The 26,556-nt window shown below is 52.7% G+C and overlaps 2 protein-coding genes across 2 annotated transcripts in view; one reads left to right on the forward strand and one right to left on the reverse strand.

Moving 5' to 3' along the window:
• LOC111146901 (collagen type IV alpha 1 chain) overlaps positions 1-14,005 on the reverse strand; it is a 134,459-nt gene extending 120,454 nt beyond the window's left edge. The window contains exon 1 of the mRNA XM_022502638.1: positions 13,903-14,005. Coding sequence (XP_022358346.1) covers positions 13,903-13,986 — 84 coding nt within the window. The 5' untranslated portion in view covers positions 13,987-14,005. The remainder of the gene's footprint in view (positions 1-13,902) is intronic.
• Positions 14,006-14,379: 374 nt separating this feature from the next.
• The window catches only part of LOC111147037 (collagen type IV alpha 2 chain), a 156,921-nt gene continuing 144,744 nt past the window's right edge, over positions 14,380-26,556 (forward strand). The window contains exons 1-3 of the mRNA XM_022502888.1: positions 14,380-14,484; positions 14,793-14,880; positions 15,000-15,054. Coding sequence (XP_022358596.1) covers positions 14,837-14,880; positions 15,000-15,054 — 99 coding nt within the window. The 5' untranslated portion in view covers positions 14,380-14,484; positions 14,793-14,836. The remainder of the gene's footprint in view (positions 14,485-14,792; positions 14,881-14,999; positions 15,055-26,556) is intronic.

A 26,556-nucleotide genomic window follows, 5' to 3' on the forward strand; every position in this document is an offset into this window, starting at 1 on the left:
TGTTCTTCCCCACTGCCAAATTCAAGGGCTTTTTTCCCTGAAAAATCTTTTTCAATGGATCTTACTATAAAAATCAGCTACCAAATCCCTTGAAACCAGTGTTGGTGGTTTGTAGCTCTTCGAGACTCTGGTAACTACCTCCTTAAAAATGCACCACGCGTGACTCATAAAATGTACATGTGATTCCAAGGGGTTCGTGGATGTCCTGCCCAAATGAAGAGAACACGCTATGGTCTAGACCATTTCTTTTAACTTGTAAGTTGAATTTACTTTTTTTAAGTTTGTATTTTTTCCAGGTTTGAGATATAACGGATGTACAACATTGTGTAAGTTTGACATGCACAAGGTGTTGATGTAAAACACTTACAAACTACAAAATGGTTACTAGAGTATTGTTTTGTGAGTCTAATCTTTCCAGGGATCCTAATTTGGGGAGGGATATCCCAAACTACCTTTTACCCTCAGCTTATTTTAACTAGAAAGACAGAGAGAGACCAAGTGTCAGGAAGACCTGTGTGCGGCTTTCTCATTAGGGCGCCAAGCGCCCCCCCAACTCCAACAGTCCCGCCCACCTGGCCCCAGTACAGGACACACAGGAACTCGGTGTGGTTCTCAGCTGGAAGGCAGGTAGGATCAGCAGGCCATGAAAGACAGGTACCTGCCTGCAGAGGGTTAGGAGAAATGCAACTGTCTGGGGCTTTTACCAGAAGGCAGACGTAAAACAGTGGGTAATCTCGGGTAGAATCCAAAGAGGACACAGCTCATACGCACCAGTAGACTCTGCAATCACGAGAACAGAAATTGCTGAAGCCATAACAAGTCTCAATCCCATCCAGTCCACTTCCCCAGGGCTGCCCCCTCAAAGTCTGTGTGGTCACTTTCCTTCCACTGGTGCTAAATGCTGGATCCCGTTCAAGGCTGCCTTGCACGAGTGTTCACCCAGCTTGGGACACACACGAGGGGACCAAGCAGATGAGTGTAGACCCCAGGTCTGGGGACTGACTGTGACACTCACAACCAGGGCTACGGTACACACCTGTGCAAGTTAGGGAAGTCCTCAATTTTGAAAAAATAAGACCAAAATTGTATAAAACTGTTGCCTATAAAGAAACTTCTGCTTTGCACATGTTCAGGCTCCCAAAGGTGATGGCTCACATAGGTGTCATGGCTCAGAGTCTGAGGAGAACAGAGAAAACACTACACAAGCTAGCGACTGCTGCGTCTGTGTGCAAAGCTATGAATCATGAGAAACTCAAACTCATTGTTCTGCTTTGCAAAGCAGAGCTTTCAAAGGGATACTGTGATCTCTTTAATGGTGTAGTTGCCTAACACCCAGGACTAGAGTAAGTGGAGTTAACATTTGCGGTTGTCCCCCGGTAGCTAACGTCCACCACCATTCTGCCTTGAGGTCAGAAGCAATTCCGCTCAGATACAACAACCCAAACTCAGGGCAGCATTTTTAAATGGTGTTTGGATGTACGGGAAGCATCAGCTGATCTCACACCTCTTTCTTCTCTGACACTTCATTTAAAAAGAGAACTGCCAATTAAGGAATTGAGCTTTTTAAGGGCCATTTCTCTAATGACTTCTCCCAGAAAAGGCTCTGCAACATCGTACATTTCATTGGTGATTTTTATGTTACATCTTTCCCTTGTGTTAATGGCGTTCCCCAATTGCAAGATAATAGGGGACCGGCACTACCAATTGCCATGGACAGTCTGCCAACATCTTTTGCCAAGACCTCTGACCTATGTTTTCTTCTCTTAAGCCACTCAGTATTTTTATAGAAACGGTCTTCGTGTTTCTGATTCATTTATTCCTAATTCACAAACTAGATTGGTTTTGCCCAGGAAGCCTGGTAAACCTTGTCCTTAGGGCAGGATTTCAATTTTGCCAAGTAGCTTAACTCCCAGAAAAGAGCGTCCGTGCCAACTGTGACGTGGACTCCTCCAAGTTCAAGGACGTACTGCACGGCGGTTGCAAGCTCTTCACTCTTGATCGGGTTGCACCTAGCAGCAGCCTGCCCCACGGGGCTTGCCCGGGGGCCGGAGGAGGGGGCAACTGCTATGTCTCTTGGCACTAGAGGTCTTTGGGATGCATCCCTGTGGATTCCAAAAGCACCCCTCCTTCTGTTTCATCAAATCTCTTCATACAGGCTGCTGCTGACTTGGCCACAGAGCACAGCAATTTTAAGGCAAAGGACAATATTCTTGCATCATCACTGTTGTGACACATGCATTCTCATCAGAATGCCTGGAAGTCATGAACACTGTAGAAACACATGTGCTTTCTGAAGTCTTCATTCTTACATCTGGTATTTCCACATTTGGTGCCTTTGCCCTCCCTCAAGCCGAGCCAGCTTTGCATAACTCCCAGGGTGACAGGAGAACCAAGCTAGCTCCTTCCCTACTCTACAGATATTTTGAAATTCCTCATTTCTACATAAATGGAACAACCCTGAAGGTCTGTTAGAGATACAACATAGATAATACTTCCTATAAAAAACCTTGGTTCTCTTCCTTATATTGGTTCTTTTAACAAAGTTGAATTTCCGAGGCTGAGCCATTCCTAAAAGCAAGAGGGGCATCTTTTAAAGAGTCTTTGGTGCTCAGGCCAGAACAGCTCGCTAAGCTCCACCACGGGCTGTTTCCACAGGAATTTATCACTACAAGACGGGGCTGTCGTCTTCAGTGAGACCCACCAACTCTGGACCCAACGGATAGAATAATTACCAGAGTCAACGATCAGAGTCCAAGAGATCGCGTGCATTCAGGAAGTTGAGGAAACCAAGCTCTGAGAACTCTCCATTTCTCCAGCCGAGGAAAAGATGCCCTTTCTCATTGGAACAAGGTCGGGGAGAAAGTCCTGGAAAGTGGTTCCCACCTTTGCAGAACGTTCTGTTAAACCGTGCTCACTTCACACTGGCCACCCAAACCTACGGAAGACCACCCGTCCAGCGTGACTATCAAATACCAACTCTCAGGGCCTCTTGTGAGAACCCGAAACTGCCAATTCGGTCACATCCTGGATGAAACCACTATGGCGCATTCCTCTCCATGTGCTGGTGTTGGTTTTATTTTTGTCTTCAAAGTCCAGTTTCCCACCTTGGAATTCTTTAGGTATAGAAGGAGACCCTTACAGCTATGCAATAAAAACTTATTTAATTAAAGCACATATATGAATATCATTATAATCCTAATATTTGTAAATTATCCAAGAATCCTACGGAATGACATAGAGGTAAAAGAAAGGTATATTTCAGTCAGCATAGTTTTAGTTACAGGTCAATGTCATAATAGTGAATCGGTAAGAGCTAACACATCTGGGGCTCAGGACAGGGCAGTCCCTCAGTTACCTGCTTCAAATGTATTATCGCGTGTGCTATGCACACAACAATCCTATAAAGGGTAACATCGTCGCTCCTACTTTCAGATGAGAAAACCAAAGCACAGGGAGGCTGAGTTAGGCTACCCACAGTCCAACAGCTCATTACTGATGAACTCAAACCCATGTGCTCTGCCCCCACAGTCCGTGACTCCGTGGTGATCTTTCTAGAGTTTCAGAACCTAAGTGAAAATTCTGGGGGCAAAATGGAGAACAGTGAAAGTTTAAATTTTTCAGTATTACATCTGTTATGCCACTATTTTTTTTTTAAAGATTTTATTTATTTGTCAGAGAGAGAGGGAGAGAGAGCGAGCAAAGGCAGACAGAATGGCAGGCAGAGGCAGAGGGAGAAGCAGGCTCCCTGACGAGCAAGGAGCCCGATGTGGGACTCGATCCCAGGACGCTGGGATCATGACCTGAGCCGAAGGCAGCTGCTTAACCAACTGAGCCACCCAGGCGTCCCCTGTTATGCCACTATTAAAACTACTCTTCCCTTACCAGGAGCAGACACCAGAACACAAAGTATGAGAACAATTCTCCCTGCTGGACATTTTCGGACCTCGAGTGAGACTGAACACACATTTACTGAACAGGTTTTTGAATCCCAGAAGGAAGATACTGAGTTATGAACCTATGAGTCTATGCTATGTGCTTAAGTGAATTCTCAGGCTTCTTTACTTTCACTGCTGTAAAAAAGGGGGGAGGACTTGGATTACAAATCTGCTTTCTAGCCTAAAACAGTGCCCAAAGTTATGTATGTTTTAAATGAGTTATCCAGGCAAGAGAAACCCATGTTTCTCTATAACGTACCCACGGATGGTAACTCCACGGAAGACGGGACGCTATCTAGGGTCAACAAGAAATAATAATAAATGATTCATTATAAAATTTTTTTAAAGTTTTAAGAGCCCAAATTCCTGAATAAAGAAACACAATCTTATTATTTTCAGTATTTGGAAGAACAAAATCTAATTATTACTAAGGCATCCAACAGCTATCTGCTTGGAGCTGCTCTACTGCTCTAGGAACTGATAAAAGCATCTGCTGTTAGCGTCCTGTCTCCCTGCAGAACTGTTTGTTAAAGATAAGGGATGAATGAGGGATGAGCCAAGAACTCTGCCTGTTACACACCCTCCATAATAAAGACTGCATCCTCCCAGTTTACCAGCAAGCGGAACTGAGCCGAGACCAGTTTCAAGTTCTTATCCGAAATCCATCTGACAGAGGCTGAACCACTCACATTGTAGTATTTTTCCCATCTTCCCACTTTGGCAAGTTTGTCTTAATTTTATAGGCCATTTCCTGACCAAAATTTAGGAGTTATTTTAAACCACTAACCCCAAATGGTCTTTAATACCAGGAAATAGATTTAGCCATAAGAAGATACAAAACAGAAATTTCTCATGAGGAGTCCAAGTGGCAGGGACCCGTGGGAGGTGGCGGGGGTGGGGGGAGGTGGGCACAGCAAGACATGGCGGTCACCCACGGCGGGGTGACCCCACAGCCCACGGGGGTTCTGGCCTGGCCAGTCCAGTCCCTAGGCAAACAGCCTGTGCACATTCTCCATAGAACAGAGCCCTAAGGGTGGCAAAAACTCTGACTTAAAATAGATAATCATGGGAAAACTCATGTCCCGTGTCCTGAGGGGCAGAGGGGGACCACAAGGGACCAGCACCTTCTCCAGGCACCAGCCGCCCCCAATTCCCATCAGCCAAACCCCTCCAAATGAACTTTCAAGCATCCTGACACCCCACACACATGCTTCTAGAACATTCTTCCCACTTCTCACCTTTCAGATGGCACCATAGGGTTAGAACTGAGCTCACCAGTGGCAACCACAGCCAACAAGAGAGAAGAAAATGAGAATCATGAAAGTCATTTTAAATTCAGCTTCGTATTTGAAGGCAAAGCAACATCCCAGAACAGCGGGTTCAGAGCTCATGTGCCTCGAGCAGCTGTCCCTGTCTGAGGAAGAGAATGGACGAGACCTATCATCTCTGGAACAGAAATGCCACTCTCAGGTGCACACCACAACCCTGAATCAGAAAGTCTAGGAAGGGGGCCTGGTGTCTGTGCTTCACCAAGCCTTCCAGGAGATTCTGCTGGGAGCTCATGTCCCACAACCACTGGGACAGGTACCCCTCTGTGGTCTCCAGACCCAAGATGCCTTCCTTGATGACAGAAACACTGGCTGCCTATTCCTCGGAACTTGTTTTTAGTTTAACAAAGAGAAGAGTGTCCAGCACCACACAAGTGCTTTCTAAACATTACCTCGTGTCATCTTCAGACATGTCCCCTGAGCGAGGCATTATGGCCATCCCCATTGTCCAGAGAAGAGAGGGAGAGTGTGTGTGGAGAGAGGGAGGTCGCTGGCACAGGGTCACACAGCAGGGACTCAAACCAGCACCCTCGTGTTCAACGGCACTGCCCGATACCCCATCTGGAGCTTCTCTCCAGGTGTGTCTGAAACGCTGCAATTCTCTTCCCAATAAGTTGTCTGCGTGTACCCCTTTGGCCAAGTCTCCTAGAGAATTAGACACTTCTTTTGTCTGGCTGGCTAATTTTAGAGTCCTTGGAATTAAACTAACCCCTTAATATCTAATTACTACTATTTAAGATATAGAGTCAAATCAAATGGACATTACAAAAAGTGGGCCAAACTACAGGTCCTGTGACCTTTTTTTTTCCCCTAATAAACCCTAAATGTAAAATAGGTTAGAAAAGAAACTGATACACTTTCACTCAAGCTTTTATCCAAGCTTTTAAAATGTTATTGTACTCCTTAAAAAAATTCTAAAACCGGGGACACCTGGGTGGCTCAGTGGGTTAAGTGTCTGCCTTCAGCTGAGGTGATGATCTCAGGGTCCTGGGATTGATCCCAGCTCGGGCTCCCTGCTCCGCGGGGAGCCTGCTTCTCCCTCTGCTGCCCATCTCCCAGCCATGCGTGCACTATAGCACATTCTCACACTCTTCAACAAATACATAAAATCTTTAAAAAAATTATAAAATGGAACTCAAAAATTAAAACTAATTACGAAAAGGAGATACTTACATTTATAATGACATTTTAAAGCTGATGCTCTTGGATGATATAGAAAAAAATACTCCCATGCTCAAAACTGCTGATCGGTTACAAAGGTTAATTGTGGGGTTTTAGAATAAACTGTGGTTGTTTTCTCTTATTACAAAAATTACAAGCTTACTTTGAAGTAAGTAATTTTTTACAATGAAAAACATTGTTAGAGATGTACTAGTCAATGTTCCGCTGATTAAAATATATGTTAATATTTCCTTAATAAAGGAGTAACCCATTAGGAAAGGCTCACGGCTCCAAAGTGACGACATGCCCCTGTGTCCCGCGACCCACGCCCTCCAAGCCTCCGTCTTCTCCAGGTGTGAGTGGCTCCTATGAAAAATTTGTGCAAAGAGCTCTTGGAGATACTGAGAGTTACTACCAGAAAACCTCAGGTTTTGTTCTTCATGAAGGAATAGGTTTACTTTCTAGAGCAGAAACTCAAACGTTTAACTAAACAATTTTAACGAAACATCAAATAGAGGAATATCGGGTCTCCAAACACTGAGCTGGGTTGGACATTTACTTCAACAGCTAGCCTCTATCTCTCGAGTGTACACATGGCTTCTCCAACCGCCAGTGTATTTGGTGAGATGCGAACAAAGCCGGTGACATCACAGTGGCCTTGTCTGGTTCACAGCCACTATCGCTCGCCATTGTGTGAGCAAGAAAGAAATGCCCACGGTACACAGAGATATTTATTCCGGAATGAACAACAGTAATTCCACAACTCTGAATGATGTGGTGACTCTAAGAACAGTAAAAGATGAAGGGGTCGGAGAACTGTCCTTTATCAACAAGAGATAAAACCAACCGATAGGCAAAAGCCTCGTGGTATGTGAACTATCCCTTCAGTATCTGATGGGGCACTGCTTTTATCTTTGCTCTTACCACAAACCTCGCAAGCCTTAAAACTCAGAGGCCATCAGCTGTTCTCATAGTGCGCATATTAAAAATCAAGAATAGCAAAGCTAGGAATATTACTAAACCACGGAATAAACTATTTACATAAGGAGTTCAGCATTGTGTATATTTCCAAGTTGTGTTTAGTCTGGGGTGGAGTAACTACTCCAAATTCCTAATTAAGAGGAAACACCTTTGTCTGGCACAAACTCCCTTTCTGTTCCCTAACACTGCCACCTGCTCATGTGGGCCGAGGCACAGTCCCACTGGGGCTCTCCCAGGGCTGGCGAGTGACTGTCGGCCAGAAACATCAGCCCCAATTACAAGTCACTGGTGAGGTCTCTCCATGGGGCAGGCAACCCCTGTATATAATGGGGGAATTTTAAAGGGAAGCTGGGTCCTCCAGCGTCTTGGAATCGTCAGGGGTGTCAGAGGAACAGACACGGGACACTGCGGTCCCAGCCACAGGGCAGCGAGAACCACCAGCATGGCTTGAGCACTGAGCTGCTCCAGAGGCACGACCACACCAGGTGATGCGAAGGTTTCCACAGACACTGTATTCTCAGATTAGGGACCTGAGGCTCAAACAGATGACATCACCCCATGGAACACAGAGACTAGTCCTTTGTGCAATCACCCAGCCGACAGGTTGGTGAGACATGAAGATAAACTCCACGGATCCAGGTCGTGAAGGGCGGAATCAAAGCAGCCATGAGATCCCTACTGTGGAGAGAGGCCAGGACCCCACACTGATGACCCCAAATGCTGGAGAGGATGTGGAGACACAGGAACCCTCGCTTCTTGCTAGCGGGAAGGCAAAATGGCGCAGCCTGCTTCAGGAGATGCTTCGGTTTGGTGGTCACCCACAAAACTAAACACACTCTTGCCACACTAACCAGCAATCACGTGCCTAGTTATTGACCCCAGGGAGTGGAGCACTTTTGCCCACACAGAAACCTGCCCCTGGCTGTCTACAGCAGCTTTATCCAGAACCGCCAGGACGTGGGAGCCAGCAAGATGGCCCTCGGGGGTGCGTGGACAAAGAATCCGTGGTCCAGCCAGGCAGGGCAGTATCACTCCACACCAATAAGACCGCCATGATCCGGTCACAAAAAGATGTGTGGAGGAACCTGAATGCGTATCACCAAGTGAAAGAAGCCAGTGTGAACAGCCACATCCCATCTGATTCCAGCTCTAGGACATCTGGAAAAGTCAAGCTACGGAGACAGTCAGAGGAGCGGTTGCCGGGCGTATGGGGGAAGGAGGAACAGGCAGAGCACGGGGGGTCTTGAAGTCTCTGGGTCACGCTACAGTAATGACATGTCTGCACACCCCTCCACGCGCATGGACTGCACAACACCGAGAGTGACCGTCATGCAACGTGGGAGATGATGATGCGTCACCATAGGCTCACCCATTGTGACAAATGCCCCACTCTGGTGGGCGACACTGATGGAGGACAGGCTGTGCTCACATCAGGGAAGGGGGGGATACGGGCAAATCTCTACCTTCCTCTCAACCTAAAGCTGCTCTATAAAAGAGAAAGACTTTATTAAAAGACAAACAGAAACCAGCACACGGAACAGAAGGGAAGCTGCGGTTCGACAAGAGGTAGCCCCTCAAGGGAATGCCATGGTCATAAACGGATCCCCAGAGACAAGCAGCCACCCAGCAACACGAGGACTGGGCTGGAGGGAGCCCAGGAACGAAGAGGGGTTTGCCGCAACCCTGGCTCAAGGCGGACAGACCTGGAAGGGGGTTGCAGCCGTGGGAGGAGAAAGCAGGCGGGGACGCAGAGAAGCCCACAGGAGGAAGACATGGCAGCCTTGGCTACTGAGTGAAATGGAGGTTAAAAAGAGACAGGATAAAAGAGATTTCCTCTAGGGGAAGTCATCGTGTCTGAGCTGAGTGTGAGGAGATACTGGGGCATCGGCGACTACACGGCAACAGTGGGAATGGGCAGTTGGTCTGGGTAAGACTGTAAGTTCAGCTCTGAACACGTTTGCTAAGTCTGAGACCAAAGCCAAGGTGACATGGCCCATGGGAACGCGAAGATCCTAAGCTGCATTTCAAGAGAAAAGTCAGGAGCCCTCTTCATGGGATCACAAGAGCAGATCTTCCCAGCCAGAGAGGGGAGACAGCAGAGAGGAGAGGAGAGGAGAAGAGAGGAGAGGAGCCAGCAGGCTGGACCCCATCGCACACCCATGCCAAGGGCCTGGGCAGAGGAAGAAGGGAGAAACAGGAGGAAATCTAGGAGAGACACATGTCACTAGAGTACAACCAGGAGAACAATGGAGGGAAACACAGGATGGAACCAGTTCACCGTGTACCAGACTATAAAAATATTAACCCCAAGTAATTCTTACAGTGTTCAGTGCCTCCAAAGAAACTGACCATTGAAACGTGTTCTGGTTTATATCCTCTTTCATTGTACGCCTGAGAATAGTAGGAATATGTCTTTTGTATTGTTCTATAGTCGACATTTTTTAGTGGTTGTTTAATAATAGCAGGAAGAACAATGCCCTAATGGTATTATTTTCGGCATTCTATTGTTGCTTTTGCTTACTCTATCTCAAGAATGCAAAAATACCAAATCTGCTTGAGAGGCATTTTAATGAGGTTAATCCTTTTCGAATTTCTGGAACAAATGTTAAAACAAACACTGTCTATACTTCTTCCAAACAAGTGTTAGAACTCACTCAATTTTTGACACCCTCTGGATTTCTCAAAGGGTTTGTTCCAGAGAGGCACCGGTGGGTTCATTTGTCTGCAAAATCCTTACTAGCTCTTCACTAAGTAACTGAACTCGTGAAGCGATGACCATCCTGACCAGTCCCAAGACATTTGCCAACAGTCTTGTTAATGAATAATGGGTTTTGTGAATTCCCTCATGTCCTTGCCCAAGTGAGGCTAAGTTTTCTGGGTCAGTTCCTGAAGCCTAGAAGCAGCCATCCATGCGGCAACCTTCCAAACACCCCAATGTACCTGCAGCCTGGGGAGAGGGGACACCCCCAAGTCAGGGCCCTGCTGGGAGCTGGTGCCTCTTACCACCATCTCCCAGACCTTGTCCCTCCGTGTCTCTACCCCTCCGGGAGGAAAGGTCGGCTACCACGGCTGGTAACAGAAGACGGGGCTTCTGGGTTTCTCAAAGGAGGGAGCCTCCGTGTCGTTCTCAGATGCAGGGGCTGCAGGTCTAGGAACAGGCGGCACAGGCGGCACCTGCGAGCGTCACGCCCCTCACAGCTCATGGAAACAGCGACGCTGACCTTATAGATTCTCGCCCCCTCAGAGCGGGAGGCGGGGTGTCCTCCTGGAAGCGTCTCTGCGTCCTGCGCCGCTGGCCACTGCGACACTTACCAGCCTGGGCGGCCTGCGTGCGGCTGGGCGGCCTGCATGCGGCTCGGCGGCCCTGCCAAGTGCAAGCAGCCTGGGGGCAGGGCGAGCCCATGCGCGGTTGCGGGCCAGCCAGAGCGCAGGCGCGCGGGAGGGCTCAGGGCGCACGCGCGGGGCAAAGGACGGAAGGGGCGGTCCCCGGGAGAAGGGTCAGGTCGGCCTGAGCGAGGCGTCCGGGGAAGGAGTCCTCCCAGCTCATCGGCCTACGAAAAGCGGACAGTTTTAAACCACACTTGCTCTTGGTGTATGTGATGAACTTATACCGCCAATAATACTGTGGGGGCTGCGCTTGCACACACGCAGTTTACATGCATTATTTCTTCCCGTTGCACCAATTCCACAGATAAGGAACCTAATGATTTGGGTTGTATCCCTCCTGGTGTATTGGGCTGATGGTGCCGCCATTGGGCCAGAAGGAGAGCTCAGACCTCCTGTTTAAATTACATTTGCAACAGAACAGAGTCCGTACTCAACATGGGGACTAAGTCTCCGCTCAATGAGTCCTGGGTCACTGAGCCCCAGGACAGTGAGCAAGGGTCTGAACACGCCCATAGCCGGGGGCAGGCATCTCCACACTTGGGGGCAAGTTCACGTTTCTGATCCTGAGAAACCATCTGTTAAGGGGGGAGGGGGTGACGCAGTGAGAGAAGAGTCCGAGGCTGCGTGGGGTGGGGACGATTCCCTCTGATTCCCTCCGGTCTGACTGCAGGACTGAGAACACAGGGACCCCCAATCGGGGCGCTTCTGTCTCAGGCCTGTCCCCTCCTCCTCCCTTCTTGACTCAGAAAGAAAAGTTGGGGAGGGGAATCAGGATAGACTGGGCATGGGGAAAAATCACTGGCTTAGAAAATCCATCTACTAGTAAATGAACAATATGACCATGGCATATAGGGTCAAATATAAAATCAAAGGGCCTTTCAAATGGAGGGGGGGGGGGCAATGCTTGCCCAGCACAGGGGGCAATGTTGGGACAGGTACAAATGCAGGTAAAGTGTGAATTAGATTCTCTTTCAAAGGCACAAAGGTAACCCTAGAACCCTTCAGGGTGGCTTTTGAGTAAGGATTTGATGGACTGATGGCAGTGACTTATCATTCACAATGTAGTTTTAAATGTATTTTGCCTGGATCTGTATTGAAGTTATTTCAAAGTTTGGTACCTAACAGGTAATTTTGGAAAGTGGTAAGCCAAAAAAAAAAAAAAAAAAAAGTTCTTGATGATATGAAAAGTGAAATGCTTTTTAAAAATTAGACAATTATTTTTAAACAGATTTTCTTGACATCCATAGGTCATATCCATATCTCTCTAAGTCAGGAAAAATTAAGTGTAAAGATAATGTTAAGTCAGCTGGTGATCGATCAGAGGGTGTCCAAACAAGTGACCCAGAGCTTAAAACACTATGGGACACCTTGAGGTTTAGAGCCAAGCCAGTGGACAGGAATGTGCTTGGGCCTTAGAGAATAATTAAAGGAGAATAATCCCACACAACAGTAGTGAGTTTGATTTCCCAGGCAAGAACAGGCTTTCCCATAGGTGTGTGGCTTGTTCTTTAAAGTCCCAGCTGAACCTAGTTCTTACAATCAGCTTTGCTTTGCTACTATTATCAGTTAGAAAATCTAAGTCCAAGCAGAGGTTCCTATTTCCAAATAAAGAACTTTCTCTCATTTGCTTGCCATCGAATTTAGCAATCTCTCCTTGGAAGTAAGACATCTTTGGGTCAATGTTTCTACACCCAAATAAGTGCTCTGGAGATTCCTCTTCTCAAAGTATTTTGTCATCATTACTGGAGAGCGCTTGACCCACTGAGTCCGGTGCTTGGCTGTTCAAGTCCCTTCTCTCCGGGCTGAGAGAAGCGTCTGCCCTTAACTGCTGCTGTGGTCACCAGCCCTTCCAACACCCAATGAAGGAGCTGCCAGTAAGGAGTCAGCCCTGCCCGGGAATGAGACGGGCGTGCACACTATCAGCTCACTCCGGCAGGTCCCCGTTAGTTGATTTTACAAGCAAGAGTCAGTGAATACCATCCCTCCCGAAGACAACTAAAAACAAACAAACAAACAAAACGTAAAAGCAACCACCTGAATGGGAGCAGGAGGGAGAGCGTCATGAGCGGGTACAAGATGAGCTTGATGAGGGTCTGGAACAGTAAAACAGTGACTGGGAAGTGTGGAAAGTAGCAAAATAATTTTTAAACATTGAGGCGGGGGGGGGGGGGGGGCAAAAAGCCTTTAGAAGCCACACTTTCTCAGGGTGTTGTCTGCAAGCCTGGCACACTGGGGACCGGCCGAGGTCTTTATTCTGTCTGAGGGGGGAAGAAAAAAAAAAAAGAACAAAAGTGCATCAAGGACCTTCCAGAGCTGGAAGCCTTTCCTCCTGCAAGCCCGGCTCCGGGATCCTTTCCGGCAAGCACACAGCCCGAGGAAGTGAAAACTAGCAAAACAATTTGTGCTTAGAACAATTAGATGGAGTTTCATGTTGGTTTCATACTCAACTGTGATGTGGTTATAGCTTTTGGGTAATGTCCATTAATAAAAGGCAACAAGTGGGGTTTGGTAACTTTTTAAAGCTCCGCTCGCTTCTGTCCTCCAGCGGGCTTCAGCCACAGAAAAGTCGTGGGAAAGCAAGAGAGACAGCTGTTTCCAGGCAAACGGCCCACAACTGCTCAGCATCAACCAGCAGAGTCGCCCGAGAACGGGAGAAACACGCCCAAAGCGACTCCCGGGCACAAGCGTGAGGCACTGAGTAGCGTGGGGCGCGCGTGCCCACCCAGCCTGCCCCAGGCCCACCAGGGCGCCCAGGGTAGGAGAGGGCGCCGGGCCGCTGAGGCCTCCGCGGCGCGAGTTCAAGTCCCGCAGACTCCCGGGCACCATCGCCCGGCGCGGTGCGCCCCGAGCTCTGCTCCGCTTGCCCAGGGCCCAGAGAGGTCCTCTACCTCGCCCCCACCCAGCCCACAACAAAGGAGGCTCCCAAATGGATGCGCGAAGGCAGCCCACAGGGGTCCCTGGCGGGGGCCCGCTCGGAGAGAGCACCTGGCCGTGCCACGCGCGACCCCCAAGGGGCGGACGGGCGGCTGGGTCAGGGGACAAAGGGGCCGCGCGGGGCGCCCGAGGCGCGGGGCGGGACGCCGGGGGAGCGGAGCCGGCCGGGGACTCACCTTCGCAGCGGCCCGGCTGCGCTCCTCGTGGAGCAGGAGGGCGGCGGCCAGCAGCAGAAGCCAGAAGCCGAGCCGGGGCACCATGGTGGCGCGCCCGGGGCGGCCGGGACCGGCGGGGATCGGCGGGGGACGGCGGCGGGCGCTCGGGGGGCCGCGGCGGGCGGCTCAGCGGCGGAGGGCCGGGGCGCGAGCGCTGCGCACCGTCCGGGGCGCGGCGGCTCGCGGCGGAGACCTGAGCGCGGCCCGGCGAGCTCCCCAATTTGTTGGCGCTGCCCCCTCCCCTCGGCGGCGCGCGGGCGGCGTCTCAAAGGGGAGGACCCTGCGGCGCGGGTAAGAGGCGGCGGGAGCGCGCGGCCCGGAGATTGTGGCCGCCGCGCGCCGGGACGCCAGGGCTCCGCGCTCCGCACCCACCCGCGGCAGCAGCGCGACCCTGCGCCCCCCGCGCTCACCCACCGGCCGGAGGACCGAGGACCCGGGCCGGCACCCGGGGGCCCGCGAGGGCGACCGCGCTACCCGTGTGCCGCGGCCGGGCGCCCCCGGAGCGGCGGATGCGCGCGGACCGCCCCTGACGCCGGGCCCGAGGTGAGGGCGACCCCGAGGACGCGGAGACCCGGGCTGGGGCTGGGACTTGGGGCGCCCCGCGCAGGCAGGGGGCTACGCGCACTTCTGCTGAAGTGGGGGAGGTCACCGAGCGGCCGCCGCTAAGCGGCGCCCAGCAGGGCCTAAGTGGGAGGCTCTCCTTCTCCTGTCCGGTCTCGGGGCGGCTCTCTGTCACCCCTGCAGGGATGCGGGGGCGCGCCCCGCTTTCCCGCGTCTTGCGGAAGGAGGCTTGAGGCGAGGATGCTCCCTCCCCAGCCCCTGCTAAGCCTGCTTTGTCTCTCGCCCTCCAGAGCAGGAGGGACCGCGCGGAGCCCGGAGTGGCGGGATCGGGAGCATGGACAGACACCAGTGCTCGGCGTCCAGCCCTGCCCTGCGGCGGTAAGCGACTTTCTGCCGCGTCCCCGTGGGTCCTGCGCGCGGGGGCCCTTGCGTGTAACTGAGGAACTGCCAAGCCGAGGCCACCCGCTCATGGCGCTCTCCCTCTCTCTCCCATCCAGGTGGCTGCTGCTGGGGGCTGTGACCGTGGGGCTCCTAGCCCAGAGCGTCCTGGCGGTAAGTCCTGGGTCCCGCTCATGGGCTCTGATTCGTGCACCGTGAGAGTGGAAGGGACACCTTGTGGCCTTGCCGGAAGGCAGCTCGTGCGTGCTCACCTGAGCGTGCGTGCGTGTGCGCCCGTGTGTGCGTGCAGCCCTGACCCAGCCCAGGTTCCGCGAGCGCTCGCTTTGGCCAGAGAACGTCTCAAGTGTGCCTTCCCTTGGGTTCCCCACTTTGATCCCGTGTGCAACAGGCGGTGGCCCTCCCCCGAGAGCCAACAGTTTAAACCACAGCGTGCGGCGTCCTCTCCTGGACTAGAGCGAATCCCCGGCTTCCTAGAGGGAAGACGGTCGGTCCCGGGGTGGTTGAGACGCCGGGGCTCGGAGAAGAAACGTGTTTGTGGCACTGGGAAGCTGGTGTCTGGGTACCATCCTTGGCAGAGAGTTTTCTGGTGCTTTTAAATGAGAGGCATGGGGGGGAATGGGCGGGGCGAGGAGGAGAGAGAGAGACAGCTGCGTACTTCGTGTTAACCCCTGTGAGTGAACAATGGCAGAAACCCTGCAGTTTCCTCCCAGGTCTTAGACAGGGTAGGAGGGGCCAAGGTGCATTCAGGGCTGCTCCGGTGTTGCCGGTGCACTTGGGACGGCGCTGTGGGACTGTGTAAATGGTGTTTAAATGACTGCAGCCACTTGCATTAAGCTGGATGCAACGAGGCCGTCCCTTGGTTGTGGACACAGATGTTTAAACTGGGACCAAAAACGGGTGGAAAACACAGTGTGCCCCAGACCCCACCCTCCCTGCACTCTTAACGGATTTCCCAGGTGGCTCTTGTGGGTTCCTTGTGACCACCGTCACACAGGACCAGGGGAAGCCGGTTTGACTGAAATTCTGTTATTTTCATTGTCCCGGTCCTCGTGTCAAACAGACAAAGATTTTAAAGTCAGCGAGGGAAAAAGAGCTACTCTAGCTTGGAAAGAACCTTTAGCCTCCCTTTTCTGCCTTCTGCTCCAGTTCAGGCCAGACTGGGAAGTCAGAAGGAGTCCGTAGACTTTCACTGGAACATGCCAGGCCAAAGTTTTCTCCAAGCGCAGCTCAGAGGAGGAAGAGGGTAGATAGGACAGCTCTGAATCACACTGGGAGTGTGTGCCTGGCTGGGCTCTCTCATCTCCACAGCCCTTGGCCCTTAGAACCACTTTCATAAGCCCCTGTTTTCCTTCCTGGGGATGGGGAAAGCCTGGCGAATTTTCTCTGGCATTGATCCTAAAACTGGTGGAAAGAGCTTGGGGTCGGAACACCGGGGTACTAATCAACGTTGTACCCTGGTCTTGGAAACCCTGAATCCCGGTCTCCACACCTAGAACAGGAGAGAGAACATCCCCACACTTGTTACTGGGGGGCGGGCGGCAACCTCTGTCCCTTCGTCCAAAACCTCTTCCCTGCTCAGCCTCACCTGAGCCTCTGCTGTCCAACTGTTGGGCGGCACGGAGAGCATTTCATGTCCGACAGTGCATCTCGGAGCGCTCGGCCTGGACCCCCACACCCACCCGGGGAGGCTGCTGAGAACTTCAGACCTCTGCTCTGAATCTAGATGATCTTCTTCTTTCTCCTCCGAATCTAGATCTTCTGATCAGACTGTCTCGGTTGGAGCCTGGGAGCCTGTATTCTACCTGACACCAAAGTTTGGGAGCCACTGAATTAGAACAATGGGTTGGGAGGCAGTTGGAGTTTCTTGCCATTTTGAGTCCTCCTGTAGGCGTGGGGATGTCTATTCTTCAACAAATACACAGTTTGTTACATTCAACAGTGGATCTCCTACTTATTAACTTCTTGTTGACCACTGGCTTTGAGCGATTACTCATGAAATAATGCCTTGGTCCTCAGCTGTATCCACTGAGAAATCTCTTATCTGTGGCAAGTTCACCTCCTCCCCTCTTTGTTCACTGTGCTCAAGAACCCTGTCTCATTGCCCATTTGTGGTAAGGACTCGTCCCCAAGGGTAAGTCAAGTCAGTAAAAAGGGCTGCCCATTGTGGTTTGAAGGACGCTATAGCAGAAGCAGCCGAAAATGGTTATCAAAGAGAGTAGACAACTAATTTTTTAAAGGCTTTATTTGTAATTAATCTCTACACCTGACTTGGGGCTTGAACTCACAACTCTGAGACCAAGAGTTGCTCTTTGAGCCAACGGAGCCAGCCAGGCGCCTCCCCCCCTTTTTTAAAAGAGGAAGTGGACAGTTATTTGATGATTATTTTTTATATGCCAATTCGTGTGTACCCCTCCTGGGAAAGAATTGCTATTGTCACCCCATTTTACAGATGAGAAAGCAGAGGCACACAGTGTTCAGACAGCTTGCTTGTGGTCTCTCTGTAAGTGCAGGTGTGGGGTTTGAGCCCAGCCCCTGCCCACTGAGTACCCAGGGTCAGACTGCAGGTCAGTTGTGAGGACGCTCCTGAGCTCCAGTGTTTGCGTCTCTGGTCCCGCTTCCTCTTTGCTCTTGACCGTGACCCAGAGTAAAGCCCACACACTGGCTTCTGGAAAGGGAAATAGCGTTCTGCCTCCCCACTGCTCTGTTCTGAAGAGCAGGAGCCCAGAGCGAGGTCAAAGCAACGGGGTCCGGTGTCCAGAGGGAGAGAAGGAAGCGGAAATCCCGCTGGCCAGCCTGAGGTCAGGGCCCAGCGTGGACACACGTGTTCTGCTGTTCGCGCTGCCCTTCCTGAAGGTGTCCTGCCTCGAGAAGGTGCCAGGGCACTGAGTGCCTTTCTACACCGCCTATTCTATGGGGCCTCGTGGCATCAGCGTGGCTATGCTGGACCTGGAAGCCAGGTGCCCTGGGACCACAATGAGCTGCCACCTCGCTCTGGTGCTCACCAGAGCCCTGCGTCCCAGCCACCCCCCACACACACAATGGGCTCGTGGGCAGGGACGTGAGCCTGCAGAGTGGGGGCTGTAGGATGAAGAGAGCCTGGTAGGGAGCAAGGCGCGGGGCATCTGGGCCTGTGAGGGAAGGTTCCCGAGGCGGAGCCTCCTTGGGGACCGGAAAGCCCTTGCTCTGCAGAGCGCTGTGGCTTATCTTGAGAGGTGGGGCAGCAGCCTTGAAGATCTGAGAGGCCAGTCTCGTGTGACTCTGGAAGCTGGGCTGACCTCACGACCTCAGCTGGGACACTGGCCACACACTCTCCATGCTCACGCGTATTGGGGTGCAGCCGGGAAGCCTGGAGGTGCAGGTGCCGTGCCCCCGGCAGACGCTGGGCTCTGCACAGCCTGCAGGTGCGCCCCAGGCCCTGGGAGCTTCACCTGAGGCTCCTGCAAGCGGCCACACCTGTCCCTGCCCCCCAGGCCAAAGCAAAAGGCAGTACTTGGTGAGGTTTCCTCTTCCCCTTTTGGCCAGTAGACCTTCTGCGAAGGCAGCGTAGTCCTGCGCCGCTCCAGTGCTCTCTGTAGGAATCCGTGCGACCACTTCTCCCCCAAGTTCCCGAGAGCATTAGTCCCCTCGTTCAAACTCGGGGCCCCTAGGAAGCGGGGAGATAGCACAGGCCTCCCCTCTGTGAGTGGATCCCAAGCAGGAAGCACTTACCCCGTTTCTGCAGGCCGGTAAAGCGAGCCTCCCTCGGTGGCCGGGATGACTTGGCCACATTCAGGAACACGAGGAATTGGTCATGGCATCGCGGAACTCGACGTGGCCGTGCAGGGTAGACAGAGGGGACGGAGCCCGTGCAGTGCCCTTGGGAATATTTGGAGCCAGAGAGGGGGTGGGGAAGTGAAAAGTTCTAGAATAGAAAACAAAGACTTTGCTGAAATAGTAAAAATCAAAGGACTGTCTCTCTGGGTTGAGGATAAAACACGGGAGACTCGCTTCCGTTAAGTAATAGAGATGGTTCCGGGGAAGAGCAGAGGCATGGCGTGCAACACCGTCAACGCTATGTTTGGTGACGATGTGACGGGCTGTCGTGACCCAGAGGGTGGTTGGCGAAAGTCCTGTTCTTTCATTCCGAGAAAGAGTGTCTTGGGTTGCAGAGCTGCAGTGAGAGGGCAGGGGTCGGCCTCTTGCTGTGCGTGCGGGGGTTGCTAGGTGTCGTCACCCCTGCAGAGGGTGCTGGGTGACGCCTGGAACACCAGCCCGGCTGACGGGCTCCTCACTGGCTGACCCCAGCGCAAGTCACAAACGCCCTGGTTCGAGACACGGGGAAGGGGACCCGTTGTGCCATAGGGTCCCAGGGCTGGTGTGCTGCGGGCGGTCAGCGCACCCACCCCCGCCACAGGCCCACCCTGTGTGGGGAGCCGGCTGCCCCCTTCCCCAGCTGGGACACTGGGATGGTAATGCTTTTCCAGGGAAGCGTGTGCGCTGCTCCAGGATGTGACTTAAAAGTAAATAGGCTGTATTAGGCTTTTTAGCTTCAGGGTGTGAGAAGCTTCTAGAATCTGCCAATGGTACTTAATCAGCTGAGATGAGAACAGGCAGGTGACTTGGGTATGTCTTGCCGCTACCCTGGTATCTGTTCCCTCAGTTAACAAGACTCTCCTGGGTCAGGTGAGAGCCTGGTTGACTCCCTGACCGTGATGTCAGTGGCTTCCCTGGGTGTCCGTGATTTTCCTTTGGGTTTTCCGTGAATGAAAAAGGGGGTATCCTGTCTTAGGGGGACCTGCCAGTTTCTCCAGTTCTTGAGGGAACCTCAAGGAATCCTACGCCCCCGGGAGCTCTGCAGCCTCCCGCAGGCCCTGCCCCACCCAGCAGAGCAGGCTCTCGTGTCGGGGTCTCCCTGCCTCGCAGCGCTCCTGGCGCACCTGGGCCTTCCGTTAGGCTGTGCTGTGCTGTGCTGCCGTGAGCAAGGCTGCTTTTGAGGCACCGCGTTCTTTTGTAAGTGCAAGGTGGTCTCGGGGATTGGATCCTGCAGGAGAGAAAGAACATTCATGGGAAAACCAGCAGAATTCTGAGTCTGTAGCGTATTAACATACTCGCGTGAGTTCCTGGTTTTGACAAAAAGCACCGAGATTCTGTAAGATGTTGATGTAGCCTCATTCCGGGTGAAGGGCATACGGGGACCCCACGCCACCCGTGCAGCCTCCTGCAAAACTAAACAATTTCCCAACAAACATCTGCTCTTGGAAGCCACAGACCAGCCCCATGAGGCACGCGTAGACCAGGCAGGTAAGCGCGAGAGAGAGCTGAGAGGAAGCAAGTCTTCCACTAGCGAACAGCGGAGGCGGCCGACAAGAGTGAAATATTTTTCCATTTTTCCCACATAGACTGAGTAACAAAGGGCACTTCTGTGTGGTTGGAAATACAGCATAGGTGACCCCTGCCCAGCCAAAGCACTTCTGTCCCCCTAAGTCAGGGGGTGCTTTATGAAAACGGGAGGAAAGGCATCCTGACAGAGTTCCCAGAGCTCAGCCTGTCGTAGCGGCGCAGGGACGAGCTACAGTGGCCTCCCTCTTCTTGACCACCTGACTGGGGAGGAAATCCTGGCAGCGCTTTCCAGACCTGGCGGTGGTGTGCAGGTGTGCGCGATGGGGCGCTTTCAGGAGACATTCAGCGTTGCTCACTCACACCCTCACCCTTCCTAATGTGCCAGGCCAGCACCCACGGGCCCCTGGGCCCTGCATAGAAAGGGGGAGCCCCACCACCAAGTTCCGTGCCTAGAAAACCTTGCGGGCGGCAGGGCGGGGACGGTGCACTGCCTGGGCTGTCCAGGGTCCCGGAGCCCCATCTCCGCGTGCTCCTGGCATTGCCACAGGCCTTGCATTGCCATGGGCCACATCTCCAAGTGGCCACAACTTCCACTCCAGCTATGGGCTGGGGAAAAGGGCCAGAAACGGAGGCCAGTGGCCAGAGGCCATCACCTCACACATTTGCCTCTATCACCGCCACGTAGGAGGAGAGCAGCCTCTGGCCCCCAGCCCTGGCCAGTCCTGACCTATAGCTTTGACGCACCATGTCTCCTCACCGTAGCCCATGGCCCCTGTCACAGAGAGCACACCCTGTCCCCTCACTTGTCAGAGTGCCCAGGAGGCAGATGCCAGATGCCCTGTCCCTGCTGGAGCCTCTGTCCCTTGGGATTGAGACCCACTTTGAGTCCAGTCAAAGTGCCCTCCTGGCCTGCCAGGACTTTCCTTTATCATTAGATAGCGATGACTTTAAATCACGTGTAACACAGAGACTCATGTTCTACACACTTGCTGCTCCCACAACCCAACGTTTAGGGCACGTTTTGTCTTCCCTCTGGGACTTGTGCTCTGGTCCGTGGTCTGTGCCCCCGGCGCTGGGACCCAGCCGGCCCTTGGCAGGGTCTGCTCGGGGAACGGAGGAGACATAACCAGCCGGAAGCGTTCAGTCACATCTTCTGGATGAGGAATCCGGTCATGGAACAATTCATAAAAGATTAAAGGGTAGCTTTTCTCATGGGGTTTTGGGTTTTTTTTGTTTTGCTTTTTTTCCAAATTAAGCATTGCCCCCCTCCTGGATCAAGCCCACCGCGTGTGATGAGAAGGGAGCGATCGGTCTGTGAAAGATTTGCATTTTTTCCGAGGGATGGTTTCAGCCACACCCATAAAATTCCTATTTTGCTGCTTTGCCCCGTTCCGTGATCTCCCACATGGGAACTCCAGAAGAATGTGTGTTACGGAATTCCATGGACTCATTTTCTGCTACCTGAAATGACGTAACCTGTTTTTCTGCTTGTTGAGCGCTTTTGGGCGTATGACTATCTTTGTGAAGTAGCGTGGGTGCGTGAGGACGGGGGACAGTTCCCGGGGGTCCCTGTCCATCAGGACGGACGCTGATCAGCCGTGCCCAGGCAGTCACTGCCCAGGGCTGCCGGGAAGGAGGGACGCAGGAGACCAGCCAGTGCCGTGGGCCCTGCTAGGCAGACCTCCCTCCTCCTCCACCCACACACAGCTGGCCCTGGCACCAGGTCAGAGAAAAAGGAAGGGGCCCCGAGGAAGGCTTGTGGGGTCTCCTGGAATCAACATCAGAAGGAATAACCCCAGAAGGTGCTTCTAGAGTTCCAGGATCCCCCAGAACAACTAAAATACCCCAGGGGAGAAGCACAGCAGCTCCCGTTTGCTGATCCCATGGGTGCCAGGAACTGAGCTGAGCCACCAAGACACATTACCCGCTAAGTGCCTACCGCGCTGCCACCAGCCCACTTTACAGGTGTGCAGACTGAGGCACACACAGGGCACTGGTTATGGCCAGTAAGGAAGGAAGTTAGGAGTGAAGCTCAGGACTTGGTTATTCCAAGAGCTCTGCTCTTAGCTGCTGTGCCAGGCCGGCCAGTCCCTTGCTGTAAGATAAGACCACGCGTTCAGAGTACGTCGCACGGGGTGGGGGGTGTGAAACATACATATGTCGGCGTGTGTGAAATAGACATGTACAGTGTTGATACCTGTGCGGTACGGAGGGGCGATAGACGTAGGTGGTAGCTAGACAGACATGGACTGATGACAGACTTATGGACGGATGATGGCTGTAGACAGCGGAAGATTACAGAGAAAGAGAGACGGATAAACAGGTAGATAAACAGGTGGCTGGACAATGGGTAGAGACAGGCAGACACAGATGATAGTTGGAAAGCGTACAGATAGGCATCAAGATGAGACGGAGACACAATACAGAGCTGCAGGCCACACACACACGGCCTCCAAGGCTCCTGGCTCCTTTCTCCACAGGGCTGCCCGGGTGGAGGAAGGGAGTGTCAGCAGGCGGGACCTCTGCAGGTACCCCTCCACAGGGAGGCCAGCCTGTGCTCATCGGTGACAGAGAGGCTCTGGGAAACAAAGTGCAGAAGATCACACAATGACCCAGGAAGTCCCGAGGGGGCAAGTGGGGAACTCCATCCACAGACAGAGTTCCTAGAAATCTTCTGCAGGTCCCTTTTGAAATCCCAGGCCGTGCCGGTGTATGGACGGCAACTTCGTAAAGCGGGAGGCACAAGCAAGCTGGCATTATTTCGAGCAGATGAAGAGGCTGGGGGAGAGGTTTACTGAAACACCCTGGGGAGGAAGAGGGCTTCCTCAGATGAGCTGTGCAGGAGCCCCCAGGGACAGTGGTGCGATGATGACACAGTCAGTCCATTTGTCCGGGCCAACAGGGAGGCCGGAGTGGTATGTCACACAGAGGGGGTGCATCTGGGTTTGTGGCCCAGGACCAGGAGGTGACTTTAGCTCTCTGAGCCCCCAACTTCATGGGTGAAACAGGAATGCCACTAACTATGTCACAAGTTCATGGTGAGCTGGACTATGTGACGTTCCTTCACTGAAAGAACATGTTTACTTCTCCTGGGAATAGTCACGTCCACGAGTCATTCCAGGACCTCGGGTGTGGGTCCCACAGCGAGACATGCGGGAGCAGTGGATAAGGGTGTTCTGAGCACACGTGTGTGTGTCTGTGGGGTAGGAGCTGTCCAGCGGTCTGGCCAGATTTTTGAAGTTGACTCTGGCCCCTGGATTCACCCATGCTTGGAGAGCAGCCTGCAGAGCTCAGCGTGGGAGACGGGGCTGCTCTGTCCTTTGACTGGTAGACCTTACCGTACATTGGACTCATGTGGGTTATGTTGGAGCCCCGCTCAAGCCTCAGAGCCACACTCCGTTCCACGGAATGTAGAAGAAAGGGCAGGATTGGGATGTGGGTCTCCCAGAGGGGCCAGGTGGGTCTCAAGTTCAAAATGTACTTTGGCTCCTTCCTGGCTGTGTGGCTCTGGACAAGCCGCTTGGCTTTAGGCTTTAGTTGCATCTTCAAAACTGGAATAAAAATCGTTCTACCTCCTAAGTGTGCTCTGAGGAGAAAAAAAAAGAAATTGCATGTAAAGATCATAGCAAGCTTATTAGCCTTGTAGGGCTTGATAAATGCTAGCTAATGGCTACTTGGTTCTAGGATTTTTTTTTTTTTAATTACATGTGGATCTTCATCCTCAAAACATAAAACTTGAAACCACAGAGAGAAAAAGTTCAAGTGTAACCGGAATTTGGGGTGAGACCAGTTCTCACAGCCCTTGCTGCCCCAACAGGGCGCTCTCTGTGGGGCCTTCACAGCCGGGGATGGGGCCTTGCCCAGAGTGCAGGCTGGGGCATAGGGGAGCTGGGCCGGGACACCCGTGGGAGGCATCGTGGGGAGTGAGGTGCACATCTTCTGCGGTGAGACCCCACCATCTTCGCACACCCTGGCAGCTGTGACCCCAGGAAGTGAGCTGTGGACGCCTCGGGGGCCACAGGCAAGACAGATGTAGGGATGTCTATGCCTTTGGACAGTTGTCTCCATTTTGTTGAGTTGCACAAATACCTAAAAAGAAAAGAATTTAAATTTTAATTAACCTTCAGTCGAGGTATAACTAAATTATTTCCAGAACAAATCGAAACACTTATAAACAAAAACCAGTTTGTTCAAATAATTGGAGACCGACATATAATTTAACAAAGCAGGAAAACTCAAGAGGTCTTAGTTTGGCCAAGCAGCACAGAAAATGCCCAGTAGGATCTGCACATAGGATTTCTTTCTTTAAAGAGCAGAAGGATCCCCCCCCCCCCGCCGCCCCCACGTCCTAGCAGGGCACTGGCAGTCCTCCACAGTCAGGATGGACAGGACACACAGACCAACCTGTTTCCTCCTCAGGCCCAGGTGAGGAAGGCCAGTGGGGCGGAAGGTCCCAGCTGGGAATTCCAGGGAGGAAAACCGCCTCCTTCCCTTTCTTCCTTACTTGGTCATTGTCCTAACTGTAACTGTGCGAGTTACAATGTAGCGCCAATCTGGGCTGAGATCCTCTCCTCCCTATCTAGAAGCCACCTTCGCTTCCTGCTTCTTCCTACCAGGTTACAAGCGCCCCCCCCCACCCCCACCAGGACAATCTTAGCTCAGACAGGATTTCCTTCATCTTAGTCACCAGGTTTTATGGTCCAGCCTCCCCTTCCCGTTGCAAAACAAGGAATATTAACAGCAGAGTCTGAAATGATTTGTCAGTCTTGGGCCAATATGTGTGGACATCAGTTTCTGTGCCTACTGAGCAACACCGAGATGCCAGAGGTTGGAAAATAAATGTTTCTCACTGGGTCATGTGCTACAGCGGGTCTTCAGCTGTCAGCCTTGACCGATGTTAAATCGCAAAAGGGCAGACACGTTCACTTTAATTGCATTTCTAAAATGCTGCAGAGTTTAAACAAAAATGACAGTCGTAGCAGACATCATTTATGTTTAAAACGAAGGCTCGTAAATGCTGACATTTCCTGCTGGTAACGGGTCTGGTTCCCGCCACCATGTATAACACGCCCTCGAGGCATGCCATGAAGCATTTCCTGGGGCTTTGAAGGAGAATGCGAGATCCCCGAGATCCCCGTAGCCTCTCAGGTGATTCCGGGGGGGATCGTGCACCTCAGTTGTAGGAACGACGCATGTAGTTGTCGGGTCCATTCTTGATCAAAATGGAACCTCGCCCAAGTCACAGGGCAGAATGTGTGCACGGAGCAAGCAACTTAGTCCTTCACAGCCCCGCCTCCTGTTCTGAGTGCCCGTGCCGGCTCCCCGTCTCTCCTAGTACCGGCGGCGGTGGCAGCACCAGCAGTATTCACAGTAGCAGTCCCAGTGCACTGGCGGCAGTGGTACCGGTGGTGGCGGCAGCACCGTGGTGCTAACAGTCGTGGCAGGAGTACCAGTGGCGCTGTTGCACCAGTAGTAGTCGTAGTCAGTACTCATGGTGGCGGTACCAGTGGTGGCGGCAGCACCGTGGTGTTAATAGCCGTGGTAGTAATACTGCGGCAGGAGCACTCGCGGCAGCGGGAGCACCGTGCCGGGAGCGGCAGCGGCGCGAGTGTCGGCCGCAGTAGTCCTACTGCCAGTGGTAGCGCCGGTCGTCCTTGCCAGGAGATGAGACAAACATCTCCCTCTCCCGGTCTGCGTCAGTGGAGGCCATCAAGGGAAAGAAAGAGTAAAACTCGTGTTCACAGATGCTGATTTCCTTTTTCATCCCTGTTCCGAAGTCTCCCCCTCAGATGCTCCACTCTCCTAGGTCCACAGCCTGCTCAGAGCGGGCCCGGCCTCGCGGCCGGCAGGCACGGCGCACCTCTGGTTTCCCGCGAAAGCCTGGCGGAGCCTTCTGTTCAGGACTGCCCCGTGCTCTGCGGGAGCTGCTCTGGGCTGGGGCCAGACCTCGAAGTGTCCACCTCTGGGTTAAGCGGCACTTGTCAACCTGGGCTGGGGAATGTTCCAGAATGTTAGAACCCATCCCCCCGGGACACTGGGATTTATACAAGGCCCTCAGAAGACTCTAAAGGAATTTGAAAGCCCAGGCAGAGACCGACTTGGCCCTTTAAGCCCAAAACAATGGGCTCTCCACCGGCTGAAGGCAGCCCCAGGCCCCCACCTGATGGCTGCAGTTCACGCTGCGTCTGAGTTGTAACTTGGGGGTGATTTCTTCACCTTCCAACCAGATCGGTTTGTTATCTGCTTCTCACCTGATTGGAATTTAATGTACCAGAAATGACTCACGTTACTGGGGCGGGGGTGGGGGGTGGTGGAAGATTAGTCAGGCTCACTCCT

This window comes from Enhydra lutris, unplaced genomic scaffold (assembly GCF_002288905.1).
Source record: "Enhydra lutris kenyoni isolate GAN:26980312 unplaced genomic scaffold, ASM228890v2 scaffoldscaffold15, whole genome shotgun sequence".
NCBI lineage: Eukaryota > Metazoa > Chordata > Mammalia > Carnivora > Mustelidae > Enhydra > Enhydra lutris.